The sequence below is a fragment of the Oreochromis niloticus genome, linkage group LG12 (assembly GCF_001858045.2).
Source record: "Oreochromis niloticus isolate F11D_XX linkage group LG12, O_niloticus_UMD_NMBU, whole genome shotgun sequence".
NCBI lineage: Eukaryota > Metazoa > Chordata > Actinopteri > Cichliformes > Cichlidae > Oreochromis > Oreochromis niloticus.
In genome coordinates this window covers 27,871,831-27,887,040 of record NC_031977.2, presented here as the reverse complement: position 1 = coordinate 27,887,040, position 15,210 = coordinate 27,871,831, and the positions used below count along the sequence as shown (strand labels likewise).

The 15,210-nt window shown below is 37.8% G+C and overlaps 1 protein-coding gene across 1 annotated transcript in view; it reads right to left on the bottom strand.

The window, feature by feature from the left end:
- The window catches only part of si:dkey-215k6.1 (transmembrane protein 132C), a 265,444-nt gene that overhangs the window by 120,381 nt on the left and 129,853 nt on the right, over positions 1-15,210 (bottom strand). Inside the window, 1 exon segment of the mRNA XM_019366062.2 lies at positions 3,352-3,492. Within this exon segment, the coding sequence (XP_019221607.1) occupies positions 3,352-3,492 (141 nt within the window).

The following is a 15,210-nucleotide window of genomic DNA, read 5'->3' as shown; positions in this document are numbered from 1 at the left end:
CACGTACATATAGGGCCTTGGCGGTGGGCACACTGAATGGCATCCAGAGGGGGGTCTGTTCATTGAGCCTCACCTCTGGTGCTGATGCCCACTCCTCAATTTTAAATTGCATGTAGACATTAAGGGTTCTGAGGACAGGCTGTGCTGACACCAGCTGTTGTCTGCCCGAGGGTCGTCTGCGCCATGGCCCCTCTGTTTTAAATACACTTTAGAACACCTCGCATCAACACCACGTATGAACGGGCAGGGTCTTTTTACATCCTTGTTCTCTGTTCAACCCTTTTTTCATCCAGGGCTGGAGGCCGGGAGGAGGAGGAGGAGCTGGCCTTCTGGTCGGGGTCTGGACTGGTGCACTGCTCTACTGCTGTGGGACCAGGGCGGTCTGCTTGTCTCCACCCCAGAGTGAAGGGAACCATCTCCTGGGTCTGGAATGCATGCTTGTGTCTGTGTATGCCTTTTTGCCTGTCTGTATGTCAGGTCAGGTCTTAGACTCCTCCTTCCTCTTGGAACATCTCAGGCTCCCCCAGGTGTGATGGGCCTATTTCCCCCACCACACTCCCTGCCAGTGGCTGGTGCCCCCACCCGCCAGTGCATTGGTGGTTCTTTGTGTCTGGGACTGTGTGCTTGGGTCTCCTCCATGCCTGCTTCAGGTCCTGGGGGGCAGGGCTTTGGCTCCCAACTATTATACACTTACACAGAGAAACTTTATGAACACAAGTTTGCTTACACACACAGGTGTACACACAGGTACTCACAGGCACACGCTATCTTGGGCTGCTGCTGCCTCTAAAAATATCTTATTAATACTGTGTGCTGTTCAGTAACATTGTCACTGTTATTTATGCATATGTTGGTTATTGCTGTTGTTTATCTGTTATCTGTGTTAAAGCAGCATCTCAGTGTTTTTTCCATTTCTATCCTCTATTTTTCTCTCCCTCTCCTTCTGTTAACTTTCTCCCCAACTTCACTTTCTTTCTTTTATTTTCTTTTCCGTCCCCCAGGCTTGGTCATTTTGGTTGTAATAACCCAAACAAAAAAATCCTTATGGAGTCCTAATAAAATATGAGAAAAAAAGAGTGCGAGTTTTAACAGAACTCACATATAACATTACAATAAAAGAACAGTTAACAACTAGCTTAACCACTGTGTGAAAACCAGTCAGTGATGATTTTATTATTCACAGTAAGCAGCTTCATCTTGCTTTTTATTAGATTTCTGGAATACACACCAGAACTCCATCCAACGACTCGACATGATATAAATACCAAATTCCATAAATGCCTCTCTCTTTAAATCTGAAATGTTTGAAAGTGCAAATGAGTTTAAGCCCATTATGAAACACAGCATTCTCATCCCAGATTGCCAGGAGGTTTTTTCAGAAGATGCTAGTGATAATAGCATAGCTAGCTGCCAGCCAGTGGTAACAGTCCATGCTGGGCTCAAACAAAAAATAAATAAATAAAAGCTGCTTAGATTAAGCAAAAAACTTCACAACATGATGCATAGGAGCTCCTGTTTGTTTTATGTGTAAATCCTAGGGTCCTCTACCCCTCAGTTTTGGTATGATACCATGCAACAGCTCCAAAGAATACTTTCCATATTTAAAATTCTAACACTGGGATGGGCAGGGATTGAAGACACGAGGAATGTTAGTCAGGTGCAACACCTCAGCAGCAACCATTGAGGAAACTGGTGCAGATTAGAAATCATAGACCAATTATTTGAGGAAATGGTATTGGTAAATGTAAACCCCTGGTACATAACTTCACAGCAGTGAACTGTTTCCCAGTAAATGTATTACAGTACCTGCCAGTTGTAAGTATGATTGTCCATGGTAGATACTTTCTGTACTATACACTTCAAAGACAAATATCTGATTTAAAAAAAAAACACTTTTAACTCTGACGCTCTTAATTTGAAAGCTCAAAGCTGATGTGTCATCACTTATACATCTTTTAATGCTCACTTTGGCTCATTCCTTGGTGCTGAAGCTGTCTGTCAGTTGAGTTAAGGTGTGGCTAACAGCTAGCTAAGTGGTGCAAATTGAGCTGGGGCCATGTAATAATGATTTGAAGATGGAAAGTCATTCATCAGCACTGCTTTAAAGCAACAAGAGAATAAGAGGAAAGAAGTATTTAAAGTTGATTAATCAAACTAGTATATGGTTGCATCAGTATAGATTATAATTATAAAAGCCTCTTTAGTGCAGTGTATTTTATATTTGACACTTGTAACTATAGTGTTTCCAAAATGCGATCAATCCCTTTGAAAATATGTACAAGAATACATTACTCAACAATTCAACAGCACACTGAATGACTTGCTTTGCTCTTGATAGTGTGAAAGTGACTGAGTAAGAACTGTAATAAGCCAACTACTTTGTAAATGGCCACTCTTATAATATCCATATAGTTTAAACTGGGGATTTGTTGATTTGGAATAAAATTGTATTACTGATTCCTGGAGCTTGCTTTGAGCTGTAACAATATGCGAATTAAACACAAATACATTTTCTGTTCCATCCAATTAACTTCTGCTATCTTTTTAAGTGAGACGTTTTTTGGGAGATTGGGGTTTTAGATCTCACCCACAGTGATTATATTTGCTTTCTCCATCAACGCCATACAACAACAAAGTCAGTGTAAGCGCGCACTGAGGTTAAGTACTAATTGACTGCTACATTAGCGACAAAAAACAAACAAAAAAAGAGACTGTACTTACTGTGTCGTTGCTGGTTTTACCCTGATGACACCAACTAAACACTCACACATGCATGGCAAATTTAGCATGAGTTGTGAGTCACTGATGTCTACACTTGCCAGCCTTTGTGTACTACATGCATGTATGTATTTATTCTGTGATACACACATATCACCAATAAGTCCATAGGCAATAAGACAAAACTTCTTTACTGGCAACACAATTACACTATGTTTAATTTCTGATTTCTTCAGTTGCTTATTCAAAGATGGCTTACAGATTATTGTGTTCAATAAAAAAAAAAAAAAACAGTAAGAATCTAAAAGAGCCATTGAATCCTATACCTTTTAAACTCAAAGCTAATGTATAGAGTACACAAGTTATGGTTATTGTTATTGTCAAAAAAATGACCTTGTAATAATTTCTTTTCTCAAATTAACTGACACTTTTACTGTCACTGTAGAGACAACTAACACTGCTTTAAGAAATTTCTGGCACTATCATTCTTATGGCCCTGAAGCACAAAGATCAAAGACCATTTCCAACAGCTACTCACCCACAACTACTCATTATAAAAGGGATACGTTAAAGAGCTGCTGGATGGCAGAGGTAGCAGTTAAAAAAGAATAGATATGAGAATTTGAGTCCTACCTCTCTGCTGTGGAGGAGGCTTTTCTCTGGCACATCACTGCCAACGAACTGCTTCCCGGTGCCATTTCCTGTTTGATCTCCCATGCGACAAGGTTGCTGGGTTTCACAGCCAGGAAGTTGATACCTGACTGGAACCACACCCTGCAGAGAAGAATGTAGAACGAGACAAAGTAAGAAAAAAAGAGAAGGCAGGGTTAATCTAAAGTTCACACGACCACATTATAAACCGAAGAGAAAAGAAAGCTGAGTTGTTACAGTGACAGTTAAGGTACAATTTGCTTAAAAATTCAATCTGCATCGCTTGGAATTTCCCTGCCCCGATTTTCTCACTGATTTTCTTTAATCTCTGATACGTGCCATACTCTCTTTGTATAGAACGCCTTTTAAAATTGATTCACGCAGCATGGTGCCGACTCCCACGGTATGTTTTGGTGGGAGAAGACAAAGGAGTGACAGCAAAGGCTCTTAAGAAAGTTAAGAGTTTTACCGGAATAATTGCTGCAAGCAGGCTGAATCAGATGTGTGTTGAGGTGGAGATTATGTCTAATTCAGAGAATGCAGCTCTGCTTATGAGAAAGGCCACAATGAATTAGTAATTTTTCAGGGACATGATTAGGAATTTTGCTTCCATTTTCCTTCTATGCTCCCATTCAGTATGCTTCACCACTTTTCTTTCTCTTTATCTTTCTGATGCTCAATTTTTGTCACCTTTCTCCACTCATCCCAACTCTTTTCTTTTCTTCCAGTCTTGTTTTCCTTATGTTAACCTTCTTTTACTATAGCACTGGCATCTTTTTTTAAATCCATGTTTCTCTTTAATCTAGACAATTTCCTCCTCACCCGCCCCTCCCATCCTCTTCCTGTTACTCCATTGTTCCCTTCTAGATGTTCTAATCTCTATTCCTTCTTCACGATCATTCCCCAGTTCCTTTATTTTTTTCCAGCCAGGTCCACTCTTTCATCTCTCAGTCCCATTTCTTTTTCTTCACCTCCTCCTATAAAGCTTCTGTTCACCCTTTCATCCATTCCTCAGTGATTTCTTTCCCTTCCTTCCCAGTATATATTGCTTCATCCCTCCCTCTGCCCCTCCTCAATCCTTCACTCTCAAGGCATCCTATAGTTAATCTCTTTATTTTCTTTTTCTTGTTCGCTCTCTCTCTCTCTAATCTGTCCCGGTGTGCTTTGTTCTATTTATCACCTTGACGAGACCCTCCCTCAGTTTATTAACACACTTTATAAGCATGCATACACATGCACACTATCGTGTTTACGCCTCTTCTTATTAACACACATACGCAAACAACAAGAAACACTGACAAAAACGCACTCTGAAGTAAAAGAAAGTTTTCCTCAACACAGAAGTAGGAGGAAAAAACAATCCACATTTTACTTCTTTCTCATTATTACTTTCTTGTGTTTCTCTTGCTTTATGTCTTGCCAAAACTGCCTGCAAACATGCCATACCCTTCCCTTGATAAGCTCTCTGTACATGATATTCTTGTGAGTGTGTATGTATAAAAACACCTGCGTATGTCAGTAATAATCTAATCAAGGTGTGTTTTTGTGTTTGGCACAAAATAGTGACGCTCTTGTAACAACCTGAAAACCTACTTTTTCTTTTTCACTCTAAAGTATTTTTTTCTTGGTGTATTTGAAAAGTGAAAAAATTCCCTGCTGATCATTTTATGTGTTGCTGCAATCAGGAAACATGAAGGAGAAAAGAAGAGCAAAAGTTGCATTTTGCAATAAAGGAAGTGTACTTTGTTCATTGTCTATGCAAATAAAATACAGTGAATATTTATTTATGAGTTTGCTGTAGTGCAGTATAAAATGAAAACTCCTATTTTATAATTCAACAGCTGAATGTGGGAAGAAAAACTGTGCCATCATTCTGCATTTTCTGGTTCTGTCTCCACTCCTTTCCTTTCTTCGATCTCTTCTATCTGCCTTTCTCATTCACTTCTTTCTCTCACCGTCTCCCATCTTCAACCAACACACAGTTCAAGCCACTTCAAAGTAAAGTTACTACACATACAATGGCAGCAAACGCATGTAAAGCAAAACAAGTTTGGCGAAAGAGTCAGGATATTCTGTGAATGACAGAATGACAGGAATGGAATATGAGGGAGTAGAAATGTACATTTGAACATTCGCTGAGAAAAACAAAAATCATTGGAGTGATTTTTAAAGGACAAGGTTGTGGCAAAGACAAATCATAAATAAAACATTTAGGCGGAAAAATGAATTTAAAAACAAAATTTCCCCAGCACTCCACAGGCAATAAAATAAAACAAAATGCTAAAATTGTGAAGTGAATGCAATGCAATAAAATAGAATAACAGTCTCATGTGAGAGCACAAACCTCAGTCTTCTTGTAATTCAACATATTGTAATGTAACAGATCCCATGATATAATATCAAATAAAGCACCTTCTTAAGCGCTCTACAGAAACATAATTTGCATCTTCATAGTATAAAACCATGCAAAATCTTGTAGTACCTACAATTCATACACATAAACAACCAAGCGGTGTAACAGTTATGTCAAAAGGGAGAAAAAATGCCTTTTGCTTGAGTGTTTAAATTACTTTAGTTTCAAGTACAGATCAGAGTGAGAACCATGTCACCATTGTGGTGTTTCCTTTTTTATGAAGCTCATGTCTCTGTCGTCTCGACATGTGCCATTACAGTAAGTGCCCTGACCTTCCAGTGATGTGAGAGGTCATGGATTAGCTATGTTAGAGGGCTTCAATGTACTGCTCAATCTGCATTCCAACTCTCACCAATGGTCCTCAGCCCTGGGTAGTACCAGACAAAATAGGGTCACTGATAAAGGTGGAGATCCTGATCCTGAGTATGCTCTGTGTCTATTATTGTATTTCTATATTTTCCAGTGATACAAATGGACCTGTCCTCTTATAGATTTCTGACACAAACAATAATACTAAACCGCTGCAATTTTTTAATCCTATAGTTTCTCAATAAATTGTAGTTATCTACTTTAATAACACACTGATGACTGATGCAGTTGGTTATATGCTACTTTTTTGTTCTTATTATTATCATTTTAAGTTTCAAAGTATATTTTGTATGACAAAGATGTGCTTATTGGTAGCTGCCACGCAGAAGAACTCAAGACATATTTCTGCATTTTAATGAAATGACCTTTGGCATGAAACACTATGTTCACATGTGCAACAGGGTAATACAAATTAGTGGAGAGGGGAGAGAGGCAAAAATCACCACTCTGAACTAGGTTTTATGTGGAAATATTAGTCCAGTGGATTGTTTTTCACATACCTTTTTCATAACTTGTTCATTAACTGAACCACCTGCTGCATTACACTCACCATAAACAGTCTGTGATCTCTGTACAGTCATCAAAATGCTCATTGTCAAGTTTCTAAAGTCCTCATACCAAAAATCAGCATTGATTCAATAAAAAGTGAAAATGGTGAATTTAAAGCAGCATGGGGTTTCAATCAAGAAAGTAGAGTACTGTGTATTGACGGTTTACCCTTGAAATTAAATGCATGAAAAAATGTACAATTTTGCTCACCTGATAGGAAATTCTGAACATGCATAAAAAACAGACTGTCACATATGTAAGGAGATAGAAAGACACTATGTCCTGCATCTGTCAGGTCTTTGGTCGTATGTGCCTTTGTCCATGTCTGTCAGCAAGGAGGATGATGGACAAGGCTGCGTCCCTAAGCTGCTTCTGCCAGATCTGTGTATAGCAGCCAAGACTGACAAGTCTCTATGTGTCGCTCTTCCTCTCTAGGTCTACTTTTCAGTGTAATGCAGGAAGACAAGCAAAACTTCAATGCGTTGTCTCTTTCAGTTTGTTTACCTTTGTCTAATTCGCCTACTTCTTTATTATTCGGGATTATTTATATTTTTTGTGCACCCCATGCAGCTCTGTTGTGAAAATAGATTACTAATCAGTAGTGCATTAAAAATGAACAAAGCCCAACAACTCAGAATTACACACATAACTTGACCTTACCTTTAACTGTATACAAAAAAAAAGTTTTACTCATTAAGAATTAGAGTGTGCGCCAATGGGTCACAGATAGCTCACAGAGCATTACAATAGATTTTTTCTCCTGTTTTTTCTGGAGCAGTGCCTTGTTTATTGGCATCTCAACATTAGTTTTCTACGTGGAGAAATAAAGAGTAAGTAAAGAGAAAAGGCAATGGGGCATCGTGCCAAGAACCTACACTATAAATAAATTTCCCCTATGCTTTTTTAACATCACAAATGCAATTTTTAAAATGAAAAATGTGTTTCTGTCAATGTGATTATGTCTCCTTTTCCTTTTTTGGTGCATGTTTACTTTACTTATGCAGACTGCCTTCCCTGTAATATATTGAGCAAACTCAGGTTTTATTACATATTTGCTACTTGATTTAAAAAAAAAATCCTGATTGAATATGAAAGAGAATATACCTTGTCGAAGCATCAAATCAAGTCAAAATAATCACACTCGATTGACTTTGTTGAGTGCAACTTTTTTCAAAACCACCTTATATTTTAATCATAACCTTATGCATATTTCACCCACACTTACTCTTTATTTTACCAAAGAAACCGTAGGCTTCACCTATGGAAATGCACTAACGCTAACAAAGACTATGTTGTCTAATGAGAAAATGTAGATGCCTTCCTCAAAGGAATGCTGACCCAGGAAACCAAACAATAGGTGCAGGAACAAGATAACAATTTGCTCTGTGAGACAAGAGACTCGCTTAAATCCAATTAATTCCCTTTACACCTAATTTAATCCTGTAACATCAGTTCCATTTTCAGACTGACGAAGAAAAAAAAAAGTCCTCTATTTAACTGTTAAATCTTAAAGCCTTCGCCAGGAAATAGGGATGTAAAGTTGTGTCTGAAACCACCATACCTTCTTAGTAGTGCCATCAGCGCAGATATAAAGCCAGATTTACAAATGTGTTGCACCAGGGTTAAGTGGTTTTTGCCATAAATAAATGTACTGTTATTATTTACAAAGAGACCACAGCGACATGACTGTGATTAAGAGGAGAGAATTCATTTGTGAATTTTTGTGACCAATCGCCTTCCATATGCGTTTTTGGGAGTTCCTTTCTCAAGTACAAAATATAGGGGGGAGAATATTTAAATCGTGTACACAAACACACTGACTAACAACTGGAACATGCAATTTATTGGACTAATATCTAATGCTGAAAAAAAAGCATGTATTATTTTAAGCACTTCATATAGTGGTAGTTATTGTTGCATTGCAGAGATTTAAGAGCACATCCTAAAAGAATGAGACATTTCTCAACTTGTGTAAATGTATTCGAAATGCCAGATGAAGATCTGATAAAAACATACAGATTTCTAAGCCACCTAAATGTAAATTTGCTCCATAAATGACCTGGAACCACCAGTCAAAAGGAGCAACACAACATACTGACACTTCTGTGGCAGGAATTTCACAACGAGGTTCAAAGTGAAATAGCTGAAGAACAGAGAGAATAGATGGATAATGATGTTGAACCAATTCTAAAAATAATCAGGCCTTTGACCTCTAGCACAGTAAGTCTGTGCTTGAGAGAAAAAGTCACTTTTCCTGTTTGATTTGGTTTGAAAGTCTGAAGGTAATATTTGTTTTTCTTCTGATCAATGCATTTATGTTAATAAACTTTAAACCTACATTTTTCATTTAAAAAAAAAAAGATTTCAGAACCATGGACAGCGCACACACTGCTCTCGTGAGCTGTGTCTCATGACTGTTTTTAGTAGTGGAGCTACAGAAATTCAGCTGTATGCACTTTGACAATAGCTGAGATATCGATCACAGATGCACAGAAGACTCTCACATCAAATCTCCAAATCCATTTTTTTAAACTAAACAAATCTAGCATAGAAAAATTGTGGTAACACCACCAGTCGCAGAGTATAGAAATAAACTTTTATCAGTCGGGTATTTCTGGTTCTGGTTTATCTCTTAAAGAGATGTAAGTTGTCTTAATACATGAACACAATGTAAAAATATTGTTGTACAGCTTACAGTCCTACATTGAGTGTCTGGTAATGACTGAAGCCTGTTTCCATCATAACAACTCTTTCTGCCAGACTGCCACTGTAGGCGTACATTTAATGTACACATGGACATGAACATGGACCTATAATTATATGCTTTTCTCACAGCAAGTAATGAGCTGTGCCTGTAGTGTTAGTAAATTACTCTTAGCTGAATATCACCTTGCATGGTTCTTGGCAGATTGGGCATGTCATATTGAAATGAACTGACTGCACCTATTTATGAAAAAAGCGCAACTTTTGTAAATCACCCGTAAATTTAACCACACCTATCAGCGCTATTTGGGGGTTGCACTCACACGCTATTTTGCCCTGTTTAGGACATCTGCCCCACAGTGTCATGAAGGCATAAGTCCTGTGTTTGTTTGGAATTCCTTGAAGTGGATCTGATAATAGGAGAGCATATTTAACAGTTACCAAAGAGATGAAAAGGTTCGGAGAGAAAGAAAGAGACAGAAGAAAGTAACTAGAGACAGAAGTGTGACACGGAGGCAACAACAAGGCTGGGGGAATGGGGGAAATAGGGGCAAGAAGACGGAAAGGGAGAGAAACACCAGCCAAGTAAGATAGCTACTACAAATTCACACCACACTCGAGATCTCAGATGCAGGTATACGCTTTTCAGGAGTCTGACTCTTCGATCCACACCTTTTTTTGTAAACATTACTGTGTTCACATGAGATTTCAGAATTACAGGTGCTGAGGTTCTGAAAGGTCACCATGCTGTTTTCAGAAGGCAGACTAATAACACTGTGTACAACTGGTTCACAATTCATCCAGTTCAATCAACTGATTCACCTAAGCTTTCCAGCTTTATGTTAATATCTGTTTTATTGGTAATACTTTAGCTCACATCTTCGTGCTAGGAAGATACCAGTAACCTACGCATTTCTTTTGTCTTGCTTTTGAGTTTTGGGCTTTTCTCAATCAGAAGTTACGAGCAATGCCTTAATATCAGTCAGTTAGCCAGGTTCATTAAATGAACTATATATGAACAGCTTGTCCTTGGAACAATGTAAGCAGTGTAAATTCCTCTGTGTATTGACTCTAGGTATCTTCCTTTGATAAAATTGGACTACTTGGAAATTCTGTGTGTTTAAAGCTCAGAGGCTTTAAAAGGCTATAAAATGACAGATCTCCTCAGCATGAAAGTTACTCAAAGGGCTTAGTAGGTCTACCCAGGATTAAAAGTGATTTGGACATGTTATGCCAACAAGCATCAAGTAATAAATGTTTTAGGACAGAAAAGAAGATTTTAAGACCTCAAGGTTTATGTGTTCCGCTGATGTTATTTAAATTTACATTTTTGTTCCGTTTTTTGTAAATCATTGATTTTTCAACAGATCAAAAGTAATATTTTCAAGTTCATTAAACTGATACTTAATCTGGCAAAAAGATGAGCTTTTAGACGATGTTAGTCACTGTGGTCATCACTATGGTGTATAACTGCTCAGGAACTGCACTGAAAAGTAGCTACTATCTAAATCTGGTTCAAGGCATAATTTCTTCCTGCTGTCATGACGCAAGTAATAATTTCTTAGCTGAAAAAATAGATTCCTTTAAAAGGCTGTATATAGATACAAAGACAAAGAACAAAAAGACCAAGTTGTTTTTCTCTAGTGTCTCAAAGTGTGCTGAACATACCAGGAACATCCATTGTTCACCAGAAAATTTCAATTTTACCAAGGTCTAAAGCATTAGGAGAAAGTGAAAGCCTGTGAGGCATTGATCATTGTTGCCACACACCCTCCTGTCAACTAAATTTATCCTATAGATGATCTTCAGGATGATTTAGCCCAAGCTGTTTAAGATGCCAACAGAGTGAAATGTACAGGAGTGAGCCACTGTATGAGCGGTATTTGCTGTATATGTGAGACTGGACTCTACACCAAGTGACCTATAATGCCTTTGTGCAGGCTGGCTTGAGGGCCAGAACCACAGTCGGCTCATGTTACTGTCACGTTCTTGTTTGAAGTTCCTTCTTTATTACAGACATAGTGGAATAACAAGAGACGTATGGCTCAAAAGAAGATGTTCTGAGCTTTTATCTCCTTTCACACCATGCTTTCACATTCCCGCTGCTCTTGGATGCAGAGAGCTACTCTTTAAATTCTTCAAGTTGACCAAAAGACTGTTCAGTTCCTAGAATGTCTGCTGATGGCTGAAATGCATTCTTGGTTGTGTCTTTCTTATGTCAGGGTATCATGATCTTGTTCATACTTATCTATTAATGTGGCTAAACGCAGTTTTAACATGTTGCATTAAAATGGAGATCTGACCGTTGTAATATTGTTATTCTAACCTTTGAAAGATGTGACCAGAGTGAAGTGAAGACACATTCAAATGCTGTGGAAAGTTAAGAACACCTGAAAGGGGCTTCATACTATATTTACAGTGATCTATATCAATGTGCTTAACACGCAATAATTATTGTAAGCAAATGATGCTTATTCAATAGTTGCCAGTTGAAAGTGTCAGTTAAGTGCTAAAAATGTAAATGTGAACCCAAAAGGAATTCTTCTCAAAACAAAAGCCATATGCTATGTGTCAAAACAAACTTGCTGCATGTTTAGCAGATGTGTCCAAGAGACATGACTAAAAGGAAATAGTTTTTGTTGGGTCTGATGTTGTTAGAACAGCAAAAAGATATTAGAAAGAAGCACTGTAAAAGTGTATTGTAATGCCCTCATCTTATAGATAAACTGAAGCTTTTGTGTAAGTAAACCAGTCCAGTACACCACATTTTATTTCAAATCTCATCATGGCTCTGTAAACCTGGCGAGTGAACACAGAGCAAGACTTTCTCAAGAATTTTATGTAAATTTATATTATCCAAATGTGCTCAAACAACTGCTCAAACCTAAAACCTGTGCTTCTCAAGACGTGGGAATCCCAAACATGATTTCTCATGGAAAATATTATTCATTGTACAAAAGTTTGCCAAGATTGCCTAAAGTGTGAAATGGTACATTCAGTGAAAACTTAAAGAAATATCGCTGCCAATGGTAACTAAAATGGCAGAAAAACAAGAGAAGACAGATGTTAAACAAAATTCAACCCACCACCTGCATATTCTTCAACACATTCTGTAAAAGACGCCTTCAATGGACATGAGTGGCATTTAAATGAGTCAACTGTCAAATCATTAAAATCTTGTTTGCTGCTTCTCCTGCTTTTTGAGAGGCAGAAGGAAAACAATCTGTTGTTGTGATCCCAACACTAAAATGAAGCGGGGTTACTTTTTTTTAAGTGTGACAAGCTGTCAAGAAATTGGAATCCTGAGAGAATCTTTTATTTATTTATTTATTTTTGAGCACAAGTTACAAGCTTATACATAATTCTTAGGTCATGAGATTATTGTAAAATTGTCAATTACGTACACATTTTTCAATTACCTTCTAAAAAATCTTTGTAAGTATTAAATTCATAGTTCAGTTTTGAACATTTTAGGTGTTTAAGACCTTGAATGTAATTTTTTCATTGTTTAAGTTACATGGACAGATTGGTTTTAAGAGGTTTATACTTTAGAATAAACAGATGGGGGTAATTTTTTAAGACATGGTGAGACAGATGGAGAGACTGCAAGTTTGGACGTTTATACTAAACATGTGTTAAGAAATTCAAAGCTTGATGTAAAAGAGCCCTGTTATGTTGGTCACAGGTCAAATGTGTCTTTCTGGTGGAACATCTGTTTTATCATGCTGTTGGGAATCTTTCACTTTGTCTTGCCTTTTACTTACTTATTCTTTCGTGTGTGGTCGCTGCCTTTGTTGTCTTTTTATTCTTTTGTTTTTCATCCCTGTTGTTGCTACTGAATGGGATTTTTTTATGATTATTTTTAATATTTGCTTCATCTAAAGAAGCCAGTATCATCCTTTTCTACAGGAACCCAATATGGCCCTCTGTTTCAGAACTGTTGAACAATGTTGCCGTTGCTGCTGATGCCTGATTTAGACTTCTGCAGCTGCATCATAACTTACGACATAGGGTTAAGAGGGTCTTCCAGTTACATTGTAAGTTATGATGTAGATTTCCCACTGAAGTCTAATTCAGGCATAAATCATGACAAACCATAACTTCAGAAGTCGCAAATTCATAATGTTCACGTTTCATAGTTTATAGGCACTGAATAATGCCAGTCAAGGCATCTATCAGCTTTAATGTTCATTTTCATTTGTAGAATTTGCAAAAATGTAATGATTTTAAAATTACAGTTCAATTCCATATTGACTGCTTGATTTAAAATACACTGTTGTGGCATAAAGAAGCAGTCCAAAAATAGGTTCTTTGTCCAATACATTTTTAGAATTCACTGCTGCACAGTAAAATGGTGGCACCTAATTTAAATAACATGCATGCAGCACCATTCCATCTATATAAATTTAAAAAAATTAGACACAAGGAAAACACTAAAAAATTCTGTACAGAACTGGTATCTCAAAGGATCTGACACTGAGTAAGTTAAACAGAGCATGAAAAAGGGGAGATGTTGTGTACTTAGGTAGGTCGGCAAAGGTGCAAATATCTGCAAGCTTAATCAGCTTAAACAGCACATCATAAATGTTTGGATTTTTTGGACAAAATGTGGGATGTCACTGAGATCAGCTGATTTGCCAGAATTGCAGATAAGGGAGTCACACATTACAACTTTCTGCAGATAGTTGACTAACTTCCCTTCCATTTATTATCCTTCTCCATGGAGGGTAATGCTTGCTGAACAGCCACAACGAGCCCCACCAGGTGGTGTGATGAAGAAAGGGGTGCCTAAGAAATACAACCAGCTGCTATATCCGAGACCTTAGCCAATGCTGTGAATCTTTCCTTGTCAGTTTCTGACTGCTTGAAGAGATATACCAGACAGACAGAAGCCAGGAGAATCACCCAGATGTTCTCCACTGAACCATTCAAGATGCATTCTCGGTGGCAGGGAAACCATAAGAGAACAGTCCCACCTAGGGTGGAGATGAAGCTATACTGGAAGAGTATCTGGCAGAAGGTAGTATACTGGAATGCCAAATTTGGCCTGGAAGTCCCAAGGTCAAAATGAAATACACCCCCTAGGGTGGTTGACAATGACCAAGCTAAGACCCTATAGGATTTACAGATCCAGAAAGACCAAGTGGCGAGGGCTAACCAACAGGATAGTAGTGGTGGACAAGCAGGCAGGTAGGCAGGTAGGTAGGCAGGTAGGCAGGTAGGTAGGTAGAGCACTCCCTCCCTCCCTCCGTCCGAACAAGGTTTCAACTGAGAAATTGTAATTTAATCATTTTCTGTTTGCTTTGTGGGGTTTTTTTTGTGTGGCTTCATTGGAATCACTAAATTTAAAAAAGTATGGAGGCTATCACATCTAAGCTCAGTGCAAAGGACCACTGCAGAGATAAAAAAATAAATGAACAAATGCTCGTATATGCACAGCTGCAGCAAAAAATTATGAAGCCTAATAAAAATTTGGTACCCGCTAAATTATTCACAAAGATGTTTGTGAATGATAAACTGTAAATAGTTTATGTATCGCAAAGGGCCTGGTGATTTTTTTAACACCTGTGTTCAGTATAAGATTCAGCTCCCGTATCCATGCATACATTACCATTATTGGAATCACAGCTGCACCGTACAACTATCCTGCAATGTATTAGCAAGTTTAAGCAATGATCAATAAACAGGAAAATGTCAAGTATATTGATTGCTATAAAACAACCATTTTGGAGTTTTATTGTAAAGATTACAGCTCTAACTGATTAACACAGCACTGATTGTAACACTAAACAAACACCAATTTCTTA